This window comes from Vigna unguiculata, chromosome 4 (assembly GCF_004118075.2).
Source record: "Vigna unguiculata cultivar IT97K-499-35 chromosome 4, ASM411807v1, whole genome shotgun sequence".
NCBI classification, from domain to species: Eukaryota; Viridiplantae; Streptophyta; class Magnoliopsida; order Fabales; family Fabaceae; genus Vigna; species Vigna unguiculata.
Window position 1 is genome coordinate 5,849,169 of NC_040282.1, and position 15,779 is coordinate 5,864,947.

General features: G+C 32.9%; 1 protein-coding gene across 1 annotated transcript; it reads right to left on the bottom strand.

Annotated features, from left to right (window-relative positions):
* Nucleotides 1-2,252: 2,252 nt before the first annotated feature.
* LOC114181343 (UDP-glycosyltransferase 83A1-like) lies at nucleotides 2,253-5,006 on the bottom strand. The gene is made up of 2 exons (XM_028067769.1): nucleotides 4,447-5,006; nucleotides 2,253-3,450 (listed from the first exon to the last, which is right to left on the bottom strand). The coding sequence occupies exons 1-2, from the start codon at nucleotides 4,931-4,933 to the stop codon at nucleotides 2,576-2,578; spliced, it is 1,362 nt and encodes a 453-aa protein (XP_027923570.1). The 5' UTR covers nucleotides 4,934-5,006; the 3' UTR covers nucleotides 2,253-2,575.
* Between the last annotated feature and the right edge of the window lie 10,773 nt (nucleotides 5,007-15,779).

Genomic DNA, 15,779 nt, shown 5'->3' on the forward strand with positions numbered 1-15,779 from the left:
TCTTAACGAACTAGCACCTAAAGCAGGAGCAACTTACGGAACTGAAAACAGAATATAGGTGAATGAAGATGAGGCTATGATAGAGACTAGTGTGGAACCAAAACTTGGAAATAGAAAAGGAACACAAGAGAGCTTGAGTTTCAAGTCCTACTTACCCAGTGGGGGAGTGTTCAACAGATTCGGAGGGGGAAAAGCTATGCCCTAGCAAAGCTTGTTGCTTCAGCAGTGGAAGGGAGAAATGTTCCTGTTTTCAGAGAATGGGACAGAGCGAGGGAGTTAGGGCTGGAAAAGGATTTTACGACACCCTATAGAGTGACCTTAGATCCAATAGACATGCCCTTAAACATCAAGAATAGAAAAGTGGGTCTTATAGAGACAACGATGAAGTATATAAATTTTATGTATGTTATTTTTCCTTTTCAAAATTATTGTAATCTAAAATTTGTGTTACAAATATTTACTTATTTTTTTACTAAACTGGTGTATTTTTTGGAAAACAGATAAATTTTAAAAAATTTACTTAAATGGAGTACGTTGAGCCACGACTTCATCTTTTATTTTGCAGGAATGATGAGTTCAGAAGATGACTTTAAATTTTAATTTTATCCTGAAACCCTAAACTTTAAATTTTAATTTTAAAATTAAAAATCGTGTTAGGAACCAGGCCTTCATCATTCAAGATATGAACCCACGGTTTTCAATTTTTTTTATTTTTTGAAATTAACAACGGCATCCTTAATGCTGTACTTGTATGTCTTGTAGGTAAATTTTTTAAAAAAAAAGTCGTTGCAATGATAATGACTTTTTTGGTAAAAAAATTTTAAGTAATTTTTTTAATTAATGTTAATGATCAATTTAAAAATTAAATTTACTCTAATAATCGATTTGTAGATTAATTTAAAAATTATATTAGTTATAAACATTTTTTAATTTATAAATTTATATCTAAATTAGTTATTATAATAATTAATTATTTTTTATCATTAAAATTAATTATTAATTAAAAATTTCTTATAATAACTATGCCTAAATTCTTTGAGTTTGATAAATCTCTTGAAGCATTCTCTTACCAGCCTCAGTGATCATAGATGGAGATGTATGTACTAATGCATCATCAACCTCTGATGAGGTTTTGAATAGTAAGAAGCACGTATTTTCTACACCTATAATTACAAACAATTAAACTAAACACCACAGTTTCATAACCTAAGCCATTATTTACAATCCATTATACTAAACACCACAGTTGCAATTATATCTCCTATGAGGAGTCCAATCCATCAGAAAACCACACCAGACAAATTTTAAACCCACATGGAAGTGCACTCTTCATCCTCCTCTTGTTTTTCTTTTGTAATAGATAAATTTAAAAGAAAATTGCAAATTAATATTTTATTGATATAATACTTTTTTTTCTTAAATTATAAGACATGGTTTTATGATTTTTATTTTTATTTTTATAAGATTATTTTTAATAAAATACCCATAATTATTTTAGTTCATAATAGTAACTACCATGGATAATTGTAATTTTTTTTTGGTTCATACACTACAAGAAAATGTCTTATTAGTAACCAATTTTAGTGACTAAAAGTTGTTAGTCACTATAGTAACCAATTTAGATACCAATTTACAAAATTAAAATTTATTGGTTACTAAAATAGTCACAAATATAAATAAAAAATTATAATTGGTCACTAAATTTGTCACTAATTAATTAGAGAACAATTTAGTAACTAAGTTATTTTGGTAGCTAAAACTTAGGTAACTAATTTTTAGTGACCAGTTTTCTTTGGTATCCAAAACTATGGTAGCTAATTTTAAAAACAAATTTAGTGACCAATTATAATTTTTTATTCATAATAGTAACTATTTTAGTAACCAATAATTTTTTTACTCTGTAAACTTGTATCTAAATTAATAATTATAGTAACTAACAATTTTTGGTCACTAAAATTGATTACTAATGAAGTATTTTCTTGTAGTGGTACATCAATTATCTAGACATACTCTTAAAAAATATTATAATTACCTACAAACTTAATATATCTCTCTAATCTAACAAATTTTGTTAACAAGAGTGAATCAATTATAAAAGTTTTATACACAGAGAGAGAAATAAATGAATATGCATTTTTTATTTTGATAATTCGTTCAGCAGTATTTCTCTCTTTATTTTATCTTTGTGAATTGATTTTGATTGCAGTCATTTTCACCACAATAAAACAAACAAAACAAAGGGGGGAGAATGATTGATGATGAAAGGGCATTGATCCAGACAAGATGTAAAGAAGTTGTTACAAACTTATTATGAGGTTTGGGGATGTGGTTAGACATCAGTGGTCACTTGCTCAGTAGGTGTTAACTAGACAACTTGTGCAGTGGAGTAGTAACTATCACCAAGGATCTAATCTCATTGCAATGTAAAAATAAGGGTAGAAAAAAGAAACAAATTCAAACACTGTGTGGTCCCTGAGAAGAAAAAGTGAAACACATACCACACAGTGATACAGTGATGTTGAACAATCTGCATCACTTCTGATTGGTTCCTTTTCATAATTCTCTTTCTGTGTTGTTAACTTTTTATCCAGTTGATGAAGCTGTCTAGATTTTTGTTTGACAAACCACCTTGTGCAGTGCCAATTTGAATCTTCTTCTTCAAGTCTCTAGCCCTTGATTTCAATTCTTCATCATTCAAAATTTGTTGGATTTTGCTTCTGATTTCACCTTCTGTCATCATGCCACTCTCATTTGGTTCAAGCCCCAATCCCACCTTCCAAACATCACAAACATAGCTCTTGTTCAGGAACTGATCGGCAAAATAAGGCCAACACAACACTGGGATCCCATTGCTCACACTTTCCAGTGTGGAGTTCCAACCACAGTGACTTATGAAGCAAGCAACTGAAGAATGGCTCAGAATTTTCTTCTGTGGTGACCAACCCACCACTCTTCCACGTTCCACCACCCTCTCTACGAAACCTTCTGGATATGCAATTTTTGACTCTTCTGGTTGCACAACCCAAAGGAAAGGCCTGTTGGAAAGTTCAAGAGCCAAACGAAGTTCTTGGAACTGGGAAGGACTAAACTTTGTAAAGCTTCCAAATGCAACATATATTACTGAGTTTGGTGGTTGTTGATCTAGCCATTTCAGACAAGTTAGGTCTTGTGGCCAGAAATTTCCTGCAGAGTGGCCAAGCTGATTGCATGACAGAAGTGGCCCTATAGGTATGATCTCTGGAGCCATAGAAAATGCTGCAGACTCAAGTTCATGTGATGAATTGCAAAGCAGCCACTCAGTTTTCTTCATGGACTCTATGTTTTTTACCATGAGTTGGAAAATATGACTCTGAGTAGTCTTGTTCCCCACACAAACCCAGACAAGCTTTTCTGTACTCACTCTTGGCATTGTAGGGGATAGTTGAATGACCTGCTTTTCCAATGGAGTTCCTGGGTAATTTAATTGCTGAGTAAGACATGAATACTAATGATTATATTATTTTTGTGGGGAAATGTTAGATGTTAATATTATTTTAAGGAGGAGAGTTGAATTCAGAATCTGTCCGATCGTCTTTTCCAAACTCATCAAGTCAACCTTATAATTCTTAAATATTAGTGGGAATAGTTGAATCCACGATCTCTCTAACTTTTTCTTTCAACCCCGTGACCATTAAACTATCCTTATAAAGCCCATGTACAGATACGGATACAAACACGAAGATACAGCTAACTTGAAAAAGTATAGGACACAAGACGTGACATGTGTGTACATATTAGTTTCAAACTGTCAACTAAAACAAAAATGAATCTAATATATATGTCTAATATCCAAAAAACGAAAAGTAGTGATAATGTAAGATTTGTTCTATACTTTTATAATCTTAGTAGAAACTTATGTAATAAATTTACAAGTGTATGGGTCTTTTAGAAAATCATAGAATTGTGGTTATTAAGATTACGAGTCGGACTCATGTTAAAATCATGTCAAGACAAAAAAATGTCTTTCAAATTAAACATTTTATCAATAAGTGTATTCTACAAATATCGAACACGTGTCGATGTGGAAGACAGGACACGTGATCTATGAGACGTGTGTCCGAGCTTCATAACTTCTAACTCCTTGGGTACGGTAACATCCTGATTGTAGTTTCATTTCAGGGTTTATGAGCAAATTTTTATTGCAAGCCATATGCTAATTACATCTTATAAAACATCAATTTATGAAGCTCACAAGTGCTGGAAATTTCTTCATTAATAAAGGAGTGTTACATTTAAGCAATACTGTTTTCTTGTCTTCATTAATATGGCATGGCATGATACTACTTGATTACTCATGAAACTCTTTACAATGAGTAACTTGATTTGTGTAAGTAATGTCATTGAAAAAGAAAAGAAGCAAACAATAAAATCTTGAGCTGCAGAAGAATCAGAGAAGTATGAACTCACCATCATTGTCTATGATCCCAGTATCAATAAACTTTGAAATGCTGAATCCCAACACCAACTGTGCTGCTGATGCAGGACAGAAAGCTGCTCTTCTAATCCCCTTCTTCTCTGCAACATCAAGTGCCCATCCAATGCTCTGATCAGCAAGAACACATGTGATCTTCTCACTTTCTGATCCATTGATGCATTCAATCAGCTCCTCAACTTTCTCTGGCATAACCTTCAACACTGCCCCAGATGATTTCCCAGGCCTTTTCCTCTCCTCTGAGGATTCCATTCCATCAGAAATCCCCACCGGACAAATTTGAGATAGTAAACTATCATCCCCACATGGAACTGCACTCTTCATCCTGTCATGGTTTTCTTTGGTGTTCACAAATGTTATTTTGATACCTTCTTTGACTAAGATCAGTGAAAGCTCCATCAGAGGAATCACATGACCTTGTGCTGGGTAAGGTACAACCATCACATGTGGCCTTGCCATCATTATTGGTTTTCCTTTTGTTATGCAGATTCTATGTTTTCTTTTATACTAAGATTTTGAAAAACCTTTGAGGAAGGAGAATTTGATTCTACCATTGTCTTGTCTGCAACTACTTGTCTTCATATGTTATGGCATGTTCTTCTTTCAATTTGATTTTTCTATTGGAATTTTCTGCACTGTTCTTCTGTTATAAATCTTGACACAACAACGATCTTTATATTTAAAAATATATTAAAAAAATGTTAATATATCACCTTCAGTTATTTTCAACGTCTAGCAGAGGACCACATCAACAATTCCGAAGACACAATTCCAAACAAAAATCCATTTATTTTAAACTAAGGTAATGACCAACAAATTAATGAAAGATTTAAACAATTGCAATGGAAGAATAGTCATTTGAAAATTCCTCAAAATACATGTACGTCCCCATCAACTTAAATATTTTTCTTGGAATTATTGAGAAATGATTAAATGGATGATTCCAACTTTTGGTGTCAATTGCATGAACACAAAAGTTTTCCATCAAAGAAGTAACGTTAACACAAAAGTTTGATACTATGACAAAGGTGCACGATTTTTTCTGCATTGAAAACACTTCATTATAAATATGTTTGTAAATAAAAAATCATATCTATATATCATTATCTGACTTGAAAAAAATAACTGGGGCATTGATATAAAATGTTTCCAAAATGTTAACGTTCAATAATTATCCTTTGGTTAAATAAATAGATGACAGAATTTGTTTCTTTTGAATAATTAAGGGTTTGGTAAAGTCTTGTACTATAAATGATTTATTAATGATTGTGGGTAGCTGTAATATGAGTACATATATAGTTTCAAGATTAACAATTAATTATTATACATTTATTACGTAAAAGAATTGAATATACATTTATTTAACTTCATTTATCACAACAAAACGAGTATGTTTAAAAATAACTTGTGCTTGGAAGTATTTTGAATGTATACAAAATCTTTTATTAGAAACTAATCTTAAAAACAAAAAATAGTTAGTTATTATACTGATCAGTTTAAATATCAATTTACAAAATTTAAAATTATTAGTTATTAAAATAGTCAGTATTATCAATACAAATTTTAATTGGTCATTAATTAATTAGAGACTAATTTATAAACTAATTTATTTTGGTAGTCAAAACCTAGATTGTTAATTTTTAGTAACCAATTCTCTTTAGTATAAAAAAACACGTTACCTAATCTTAAAAACCAATTTAGTGATCAATTGTAATTTTTTATTCATAATAATGATTATTTTAGTAACCAATAATTTTTTATTTTGTAAATTAGTATATAAATTGATTATTATAGTTACTAATAATTATTATATATATATATATATATATATATATATATTAAAAAAACTATAATAATTTTTATAGGCTTATATTATGAAAAAAAAAATAGTTAAGTACGTTTTTAGTCCCTAAACTTTGATCCAAATTTGGAATTCGTTCCTAATTGAAACTTAGATACATTTTGGTCTCTACACTTTAAAAATAAATCAATATAGTCCTATATTCATTCACTTTTAAAGTTTACTTACGAGAATTTATCAAAGTTTTGGACAGAGACGAATTCTAATTTTTAGTCAAAGTTTAGGAACTAAAAACATATTTAATAAAAAAGTTATGGTTATTATGTGTTTGATTTTTTTAAAGTATTCCTAAATATCAATACAATTTATTATATGTGCTTATAATTTTATAACGTGATGTCTAATATACAAAAGACAAGTTTAGATAATTATTGTGTCCTATAAAACAAAAAAAATATTATGTATCTGTCCTATTTGTTGTCATCCTAATTATGAGATGAATAAAATATAGATGGCATTATTTATAACCATTCACATTATAAAAAGTTATAAACTTTGAATAGTTGAAAATAAAATATAGAATTATAATAGAAGATTCAATTTTTTAACTGAGTTGCAAAACTTGAAAGAGAAAATAGGGGACCATTTTAACTATTCAATTATTGTTTAGTTGTCATTGCTTTCAATTTTCACTTAATTTAATCATATATAGAATATAATAATCAGCATTACAAATCCTATAAAAAATAGTTTAGCAGTACAATTGTGTTCTCCATCAAACAAGATAACCAAATCCTCGCTTTCGTGCATAAACTGATTAATTTGATGCACAATATAAAACTAATTGAAAAACAATATATGAACACCCAAGGTAATAAAAACTTGCTAAGAAAATTGTTTGTGTATTTTATTATGTTATTTTATTGTGTTGAGATAAACTATAATTATTATTAATTCTAAAGTTAATATATTTTTTAATATCTAAGTGTGAGAAAGAAAAAAATCTAAAGCATTATTAGATGATCAGTTTTTAGGATTTGAAAGATGAGCTGAAACAAAAAAATTATATATAATAATTTTTATCAACTAAACAAGATAATGTTATGTATATTAGAAAGAAAAATATATTTAGCTGAAAATTTTATATACATTTGTTACAAACTATAAAAATTTACGTGTTAGTAATTTAGCATCAATCCACTGGTGACCATGCATAGGCAGAGGTGTTTGGTTTTTCTTTTTCTTTTAATTATGAGTTCAAAAAATTACTGAATATTTATAATATTTTGAAAAAATAATTAGCTTATAATCTTATGTGTTATATTTACACTTTATGCCAAGAATAATAATTAATATTAGAATTACATAATATAAGAATTTCGGATATATAGTTAATTTTGTGTATGTTATTATTATAATTTTTGATGCATATAATGGTAGTATTTTTTTTAATATTTAATGAAGTTTTCAAATAATTTTTGTTATTTCTTTAAATTAATTTCTGTTCATTATTATTCAAGAATTTTATTATTGTTTGGTATATAAACATTAAAGAAAAATGTGTATCGGTAAGGGAATATTTCAGTAATGCAAAATTAGATTTTTTTTTCTGGTGTAGACACTGGTGCAAATTTGACATTTTACTTTGTCTTATATGTCTAGGTTATAGTGGAATCGAAGTCTATAAGGAGGCGATGTCATTTTTGCAATTTCTTCCAACTATATTGCCTCGGGTCTCTGAAAATCGTTGGAGTAAATGGACTTTAGGCCTCAGTTACAAAAGAACCAAAGCCTATAAGTAAGCCCAGTAAGCAAAATTTCAAAATTGCCACCAGCATCAACATTTTTGGCCTCGGATGTTTAGGGACCAAAGCAGTTAAATTAATTGAACTGAGGCCATAAAGCCTGTTAAATTCCCAAATCGCGAAACCCTTTCACTATTCATCGTCTTCTCAAAACTCTTTGCGTGCAAAACCCCTCTTCGCTCTCTCTGCCACCACCACTGTCCAGCTCCATCGCCGACCAGCTACCATCCATTGTCGTCGATTAAATCGTCGCCTCTCGCTACCGGTGAGTTCGAAAAATGGGTTTCCCTTCGCATTTATTTTTTTACGTTTTTGATTCGTTTGTGTTGCTGTGGGGTTCACAAATTTAGAGTTCAAAACACACCATTGCCCTATCACGAAGAGACACCGCAAACAAAGAAGTGTCTTTACCATCGTAACCCACCATACCAGAAAACGAACGAGAATTGACACGACAGAGGCACCTCGAGTTGTTGCGCGCGAGCCACGAGCCCCACCACGAACGCGCTACCACGATGAGAACGCCTCCATTGTGGACGCGCCTGAGCCACCACTGCAGATGGAAGCCAGCGCAAACTGTGAGCTCTTGATTGGCCAGCCACTATGACGAAAAACTCCCGGCGACCACCGCTGTTGCAAGAGCTCCAGATGTGTCGTTGCGAGCCATCGTGGCTAGAAGCGCGAGCTCTAGATTTTTTACAAAATGGCTTCGGTTCACATTAAAACTGAGGCAGAAGAGTAGCTATATGGCTTCGATTCACACCCGAGATCAAAAGCCATCCCCTTTTGGTTTCGTTCTAATATGTCTCGATTTTGAAACCAAGATAGAATATAAAAAGCAATTGGGGCCAAAAGCCCTTATTGCACTGGTGAGACATTTGTTTTTGTAAATGTTTGATTTTGTAGATTATACCATTTTTTATATCATTTGCACATTATCATTTTCAATGCAACTTTCGTTTACATTCAAGAGTTCTCGATAAGTCATTTTGTTTCTTGGTTTTGACAGTGCTTAGACATATTTTGTGGTTTACGGACAAATATGTCACATATATAGTTTCAAGAACCTATTTCAAAATTCTATTTGCTTATTACATCCGGGGGATGTAAGTCATATTTGATGTTTTCATTTTATTTTCATTGTTCCATATCATTTAGAGTTTTATGTAATACATTTGTTATTCTTGTTGGTGATCATTTCACGTCTAATAAGTTGAGTATGTTAAAAGATATTTTGTACTTGAAAGTCTTTTGAATATATTTTTTTAAACTATAATAATTCTTATAGACTTATATTATGAAAGAAAAATTATGTGAAAATGGTTATATGAGTTTGTTTTTTTTTTAAATATTCCTAAATATCAATTATAATTTCAACGATATTTTATATGTGCTTATAATTTTGTAACTTATAATGTCTAAGCACTAACACAAAAAAACCTTTTAACGTTCGATATTTTTGACCTTTGACGTCTGCCCAAACACCGACGTCGTACCGGGTGACGTCAAAATAACGTCGAAAAAATAACAGACATCATTTAACGTCAGGGCATTAAGAGTCCGAGGTTAAGAAAAAGAGAAACCAGAAACGTACATGTGGGTGTAGCGAGCTTGAGGGTCCTGAAACAAATGTCGTAGAGAGCTTCATTGTCCAGAACCATGCACTCATTAGCGTTCTCTACAAGTTGGTGAACAGAGAGCGTAGCATTGTAAGGCTCCACAAACGGTGTCAGAAACCTTAGGAGAAGGGAACACCGAAAACGTCAACATCATCTGATCTGGATACTCCTCATGAACTGTGAGATCAAAAGCGTCCCCATGCCGGAACCCGTTCCACCCCCAAGAGAATGGCACACCTGAAACCCTGCCACTTCACCTCCAGTCCAGTTCCATCAAAAACACGAGCAAATGAATTGAAATTAGTGAGAAACTAGGAAATTAAAAGTTGCGGTGGTACCTTGCAAGCAATCGCAATTTCCGGCTTCCTTGCGAACGACGTCGAGGACTAAATCGATGAGTTCGACACCCTCAGTGTAGTGGCCTTTAGCCCAGTTGTTACCGGTGCCGGACTGGCCGAAGACAAAGTTGTCGGGGTGGAAGATCTGGCCGTAGGGGCCCGATCTGATGGAGTCCATGGTGTCGGGTTCAAGATCCATAAGGACGGCGCGTGGAACGTACCTTCCGCCGCTTGCTTCATTATCGTAGATGTTGATGCGTTCGAGCTGAAGCTCGGAGTCGCCGTTGTACTTTCCGGTTCTGGGAATCACATTCAGTCGTTGGCGGGAAATGTCGTGGAAACAGTGAACATCGTGAGGGTTTTTGCGTCTCGCGGAGAAATAAACAAAACTTAACGTCGGTGCTTTGTTAGTCCGACGTTAAGAGACGTCTGGCGCATGTGGGTCCGACGTTAAGGGACGTCTGGCGCAAAGGAGTCCGACGCTCTTTTTTAAATGATGTCGGGGTATTTTTAAACAGACGTTAAGTGACGTTTGACCTAGAGCGGACAGACGTTAAAAAGGTCCCGTTATTTACAAAAATGTCACCGGTCATTTTTAACGTTGGGTATTTTTTAGACAGACGTTCTTAGGATGACGTTATAAGACTTTTTTGTATTAGTGAAGTTTGGATAAATATTATGTCATATAAAACAGAAAAAGATAATTATTATCCATATGTCCTAGTGGTTGTCGTCCTTGTGAGATAAATAAAATATCGATGACATTATTTATAATCATTCACATCAAAAAATAAAAGGTTATAAACTTTGAATAGTTGAAAACAAAATATAAAATTATGATGGAAGATTCAGATTTTTAACTGAGTTGCAAAACTTACAGATAAAATACGGGACCCTTTTAAATATTTCAATCATTGTTTGGCTGCCATCCCTTTCAAAATTCATTTAATGTAATTATATATTTATACGTATATATAAAGAGATTATGCTCTTGTGTATGCATCTTATATTCTAATTTTATCTTTTATAGTTTATAGTTTATAGTATAATTGTTGTATATAATAACAGCTATTTTAATTTTTTCTTAATAAAGTTATCATATAATCAGCGTTATAAATCCAATCAAAAAAGTTTAGCAGTACAATTTTGTTCTGCCAGATAACGAAATCATCGCTCTCATGCATAAACTAATTCAATTTAGGTATACAACAAATCGACTACAAAAAAAAAATACGAAAGTGGTAGTTGTCCAAAGTAATAAAAACTTGTTAAGAAAACTCATTCGTGTCTGTATTTTATTATGTTACTTTTTTTTTAAATAAACAATAATTATTATTAATTTTTAAGTTAAAATATTTTTTAATATCTAAGTGTGAGAATTAAAAATAAATAAAGCATTATTAAATGATCAATTTTTACGATTTGAAAGATGAAATGAAACAGAATAAAAAAATATAATAACTTTTATGTATATTAGAAAGCGAGATAATTATCTTTTGACAAATTTGATAAACTTTTCATAAATATAATAAAAATAGATTATTTTTTATTTTTTAACTAAAATAAAGTAATAAAGTAGTATTTTCTTACCTAAATTAGTAGTTTCTCAAAGTTTGTAAAAAAAAAAACTTTGTTAACCTATTATTCTCTTAGAAAGTGTGCAGGATCGGACCATTATATGATCGGATGGTCAACTGATTGGTCAGCAAAACTCAAGCACTATCTAATATCTATTAAGAAAATAATATATTATCAAAATTATTGTATTATTTATCTTTTATTCATGAGTGTTATAAAAATTAGTTTTTTTGTTATTTTAAAACTGTGGTATAAAAGGATCAGGGTTCAAATTCTACAAAAGTCAATTTTTTTAATCTTTTAATTTATTTATGATTTTAACTATAATATTAATTATAAGTAATATTATCATTTGTAATATTTTTATAAGTATTATTATTTGTAATTTTTAACAATATTATTTGTAGTGATAATAGTAAAATTATAACCAATATTAGTACTATTACAATAAAATAATTATAAGTAACAAATATATCACAACTATAATATTAAGTATAAGTAATTTTACATAAGATAATGATAATAAATTGTTTAAATGAATAATAATATTTTAACACAAATTATGTTTATTTACTAATAATAAAATAATAAAAATGAAAAACTTTTCTTCGAGTACTATTAGATGTTCGAGCCTAAGATGTTTATTTAATTTATTGTTTTTTTTTTCGTAAAAGCGCATTAAGATGTTCGACTCAATGCTAGAGTAGGGAGGAAGGAAGAAAACCACTGCTGAACTAGGGTGCTTGGAGGTCTCTAGTAAAGTGATGCTGGACAGAACCAATCAGAAGAGTGTTGGCGTTGAGCGAATTTAGTGGAACTCGAAGACGTTGATGTAGAAGCGTGGATGAGACCTAGGTTCTTTTACTTCTTATGATTGTTGTTTCAATAAAAATGGGTTTTTAGAAAGAATTAGGGACAAGTCTTCTTCTTTGATTCGTTCCTTCTTCTTTTCTCTGTAGTCTCTGTAGTGGGCAAATCTGATACCTAATCTGCGTAAAGTAGCCACGCATAGAGATGGATTCTATCGTGCAAGTAGGTATTGCAAAGGAGGACGCTCTAAGGTAACTTGTACCTTTTTTTCTTAATAAATTTCTATTTTGTAAATTTTAGTTCTTTTATGAATCTTGTATTTTTTTTTACTTTGTTTATGAACTCTTCCTTTGTTGTTCTTGTGACTTTCTTATTCTTGATTTCTTCTTTTTTCACAATTTACATTTATGTTGATCTTTATGAATTTTGAAATTGGTTTTGATTTATTATGATATAGTTACTCTTCTACCAACAAGGCAAAAAAAGAAAGAAAAATATATCTATATATACATATATATATATATATATATATATATATAGAGAGAGAGAGAGAGAGAGATAGAGGGGGAGAGAGAGAATGGGGAAGAAGGAGATATTGGGTAGCGTTGAGTTCAACATTGTAAGAAAATGAGAGTTCAAAGGAAGAGAGTGCAAAGTAACCTCTACCCAAGGGTTGCGCTGCCGTCTAGAGAAACGGACCATTGTGAGCATTAAAGAGTGCAAAGTCACCTCGAGTGTTTTAGGGTAACCTTTGTTTGTACAATACAATTCAATTTAGCCTTTTCTTTTCATTCTTGTTTTTAATAGAAAAAACAAACGGATTAAATGGTTTAAGGGAGGAAATGTAACATCCCTAAGGAATATTACTTTTAAAATACCATAACGAATTAAAAGAAAATAAAATAAGACGCGGTAATATTGATAATACCTCATTTATAATCACATGTTCCCAAAATACGGGGAAATAAAAATCGCAACGTTGCATACAATATAAATGTTCGTAATCCAAATTTATTATAACTATAAAAGCTAAAATAGCCAATGTCCAAAAACATGAAAAATATCATAAAACTCAGTCTTCAAATGCCCATATAATCCCGCTCTCCAAACTCAAGCGTCTTCTGACTCACCTGTCAAATCATCTGCTCCCGGATAATAAATTATTCGATCATCGCCACACACAAACAGATAGGGTGAGCTATGCATATATAAATATAAAATAAATATGACACCCATCCCACGAAGTAAATTTACTGATATGTGTTAACTGCAAATTACCCACCCCTGATCTCATATTCCTTCATGAGTCACATGCATGAAACTAGGTCTTGGGACTTTATTGTGCTCCCACGAAACTATCCCTTTCGTGGTCCAACCCTACGAGCCAATCCTGCTCTTATTCCAACCCCACAGACTCCTCGTCTGTGGTAAAACATCCAAGCCTTCCTAGCTTGGACCCTGGCACGCACGCAATCACCATACTATGGACTCCTCGCCCAATAGCAGCCAACGGGAATAAAACTATTCCTTGCCCATCGTGCATCTGACGCATGTAATCACCATACTAAGGACTTCTCGTCCAATAGTAGCCGACGGGAACTAACCAGTTCCATGCCCATCATGCGTCCCACCACCAAGCACATCCCAGACCCCTATTGGACTTAGTTCGTCAAGCCCAAGCATAAAAGTGAGTGAACTTAGTCCTTCAAGTCCACTAATCCACGCATCAACAATTCCACAACAACCAAAATCGCCTGGCGCCACCTAGACTCCGCTAGGCGGATATTGGAAGTCAATCGCCCGACGGCCACACCCTTGCCGCCAGGCGCCAACGGCCAAACAGGAGCCACGCTACTCTGTCACCGCCTGGCGGACATAACGCTGTCGCTAGGCACCTCCTGCAGACAGTGGCCACTGCCACTGATTTAGACCCTACCGCCTGGCGGCTCACCCCGCGCCGCTAGGCACCATACCAGTAGTGCAATGCTACTGGTTTTTTGCACTATTCACGTGTCTTAAGAGGTTCCAAACTTAAAATTCGTCTTTCGCACATCAATCATAGTAATTAAGGCATAACACCACAACGAAACACAAAAATTACAATTAGTTCATGCCCAAATTAAATATTGACATGTCCTAACATGTTTTACTTTATTCACTAATGAGACAATTCAAGAGATGGTCCATATGGTACCCTCCTCTTGCAATAACACAATTAAACAGTATACAATACTCTATCAAACTCCAGCTACACACCCAAATCCTGCCAAATCAATTTAAGCATACACACATACTCTTCATCGATACTTGCATTAAACCTGCCCCATATCCACAACATACCTCGAGTCTCATACACATACAGTTTAATTTTCATATAATTCAGGTCACTAAGTTTAAAACTATGATTGCACCAATACTGAAATAATGAGACCATCACTGTAGTAACCATTAGTTATGAATTATCTAATCCATCCAACTCACACACATAATTTTCATAATTATCACTAAATGACATACACCCTAAAACATAGTTTATCGCACACCACAAAACTTTCTACCGGTTCCCCAATTAAACCACTCCCATAAAGGGAATCCACACAAAACAAACTTTTCTTCTGAGTTGATGGGTCGCCTGGCGACAACCTTAGTGCCGCCAGGCGATGCGTGAAAATCTGGGTTCTGCCCAGGTTCCTCCCGCACCCAGCATAACTTCTCCAACCACCCAATATCATCTTTACCTTAATACTGACACAATTTCTCATGCACACCACATCCAAGGGTTCATAACATATTCATATTAACATCAATCACACACAATCAATGCACCTCTCATAACATTAGCTATGTCATTCATCCCCGATCCCAACATAAACCCTACAATCACAAATTCAGACAATCTTGTTCCATTTTGGAAATTACAGATAACAATTCAAAGTACCAAAGATTTTTCATATCAGAATAATCACTCCCCAACATCCCCACATCACGAAAATATCAACATTCGTGAGAACTGTGCAAGCCAGTTTCCGTCGCCTGACAGGCAACACTTAACCGTCAGGCGATGCATAGCAGAAAACCCCAAAAATGGTTCTGGAGGCATGAGCCACCTGGCGGGCCTTCAACGTCGCCAGGCAGTTTCTAGAAATTTCCATAAATTCGACAGACTCAACGCAAACACTAAATTGCACATTCCAATCATCCAATATAGCACGAAAGCATACAATTATCATCAAAACACCAAATAAGAGCTCCCCTAACCTGGTTTTCTCGCTTAAAATTTGACTTCTTGAAATGGCTTCCTCCCAACTTATCCTCCTAACTCAATTCTCCTATCACTCCAGAAGACACGTTCCTCTC

Bases quoted from the DNA above. Each gene is read 5' to 3' on its own strand.
- LOC114181343 (XM_028067769.1), bottom strand. From the start codon at position 4,933: ATGATGGCAAGGCCACATGTGATGGTTGTACCTTACCCAGCACAAGGT. The intron at 3,451-4,446 runs GTGAGTTCATAC...TAAATTACCCAG, and splicing joins TGGGATCATAGACAATGATG to GAACTCCATTGGAAAAGCAG.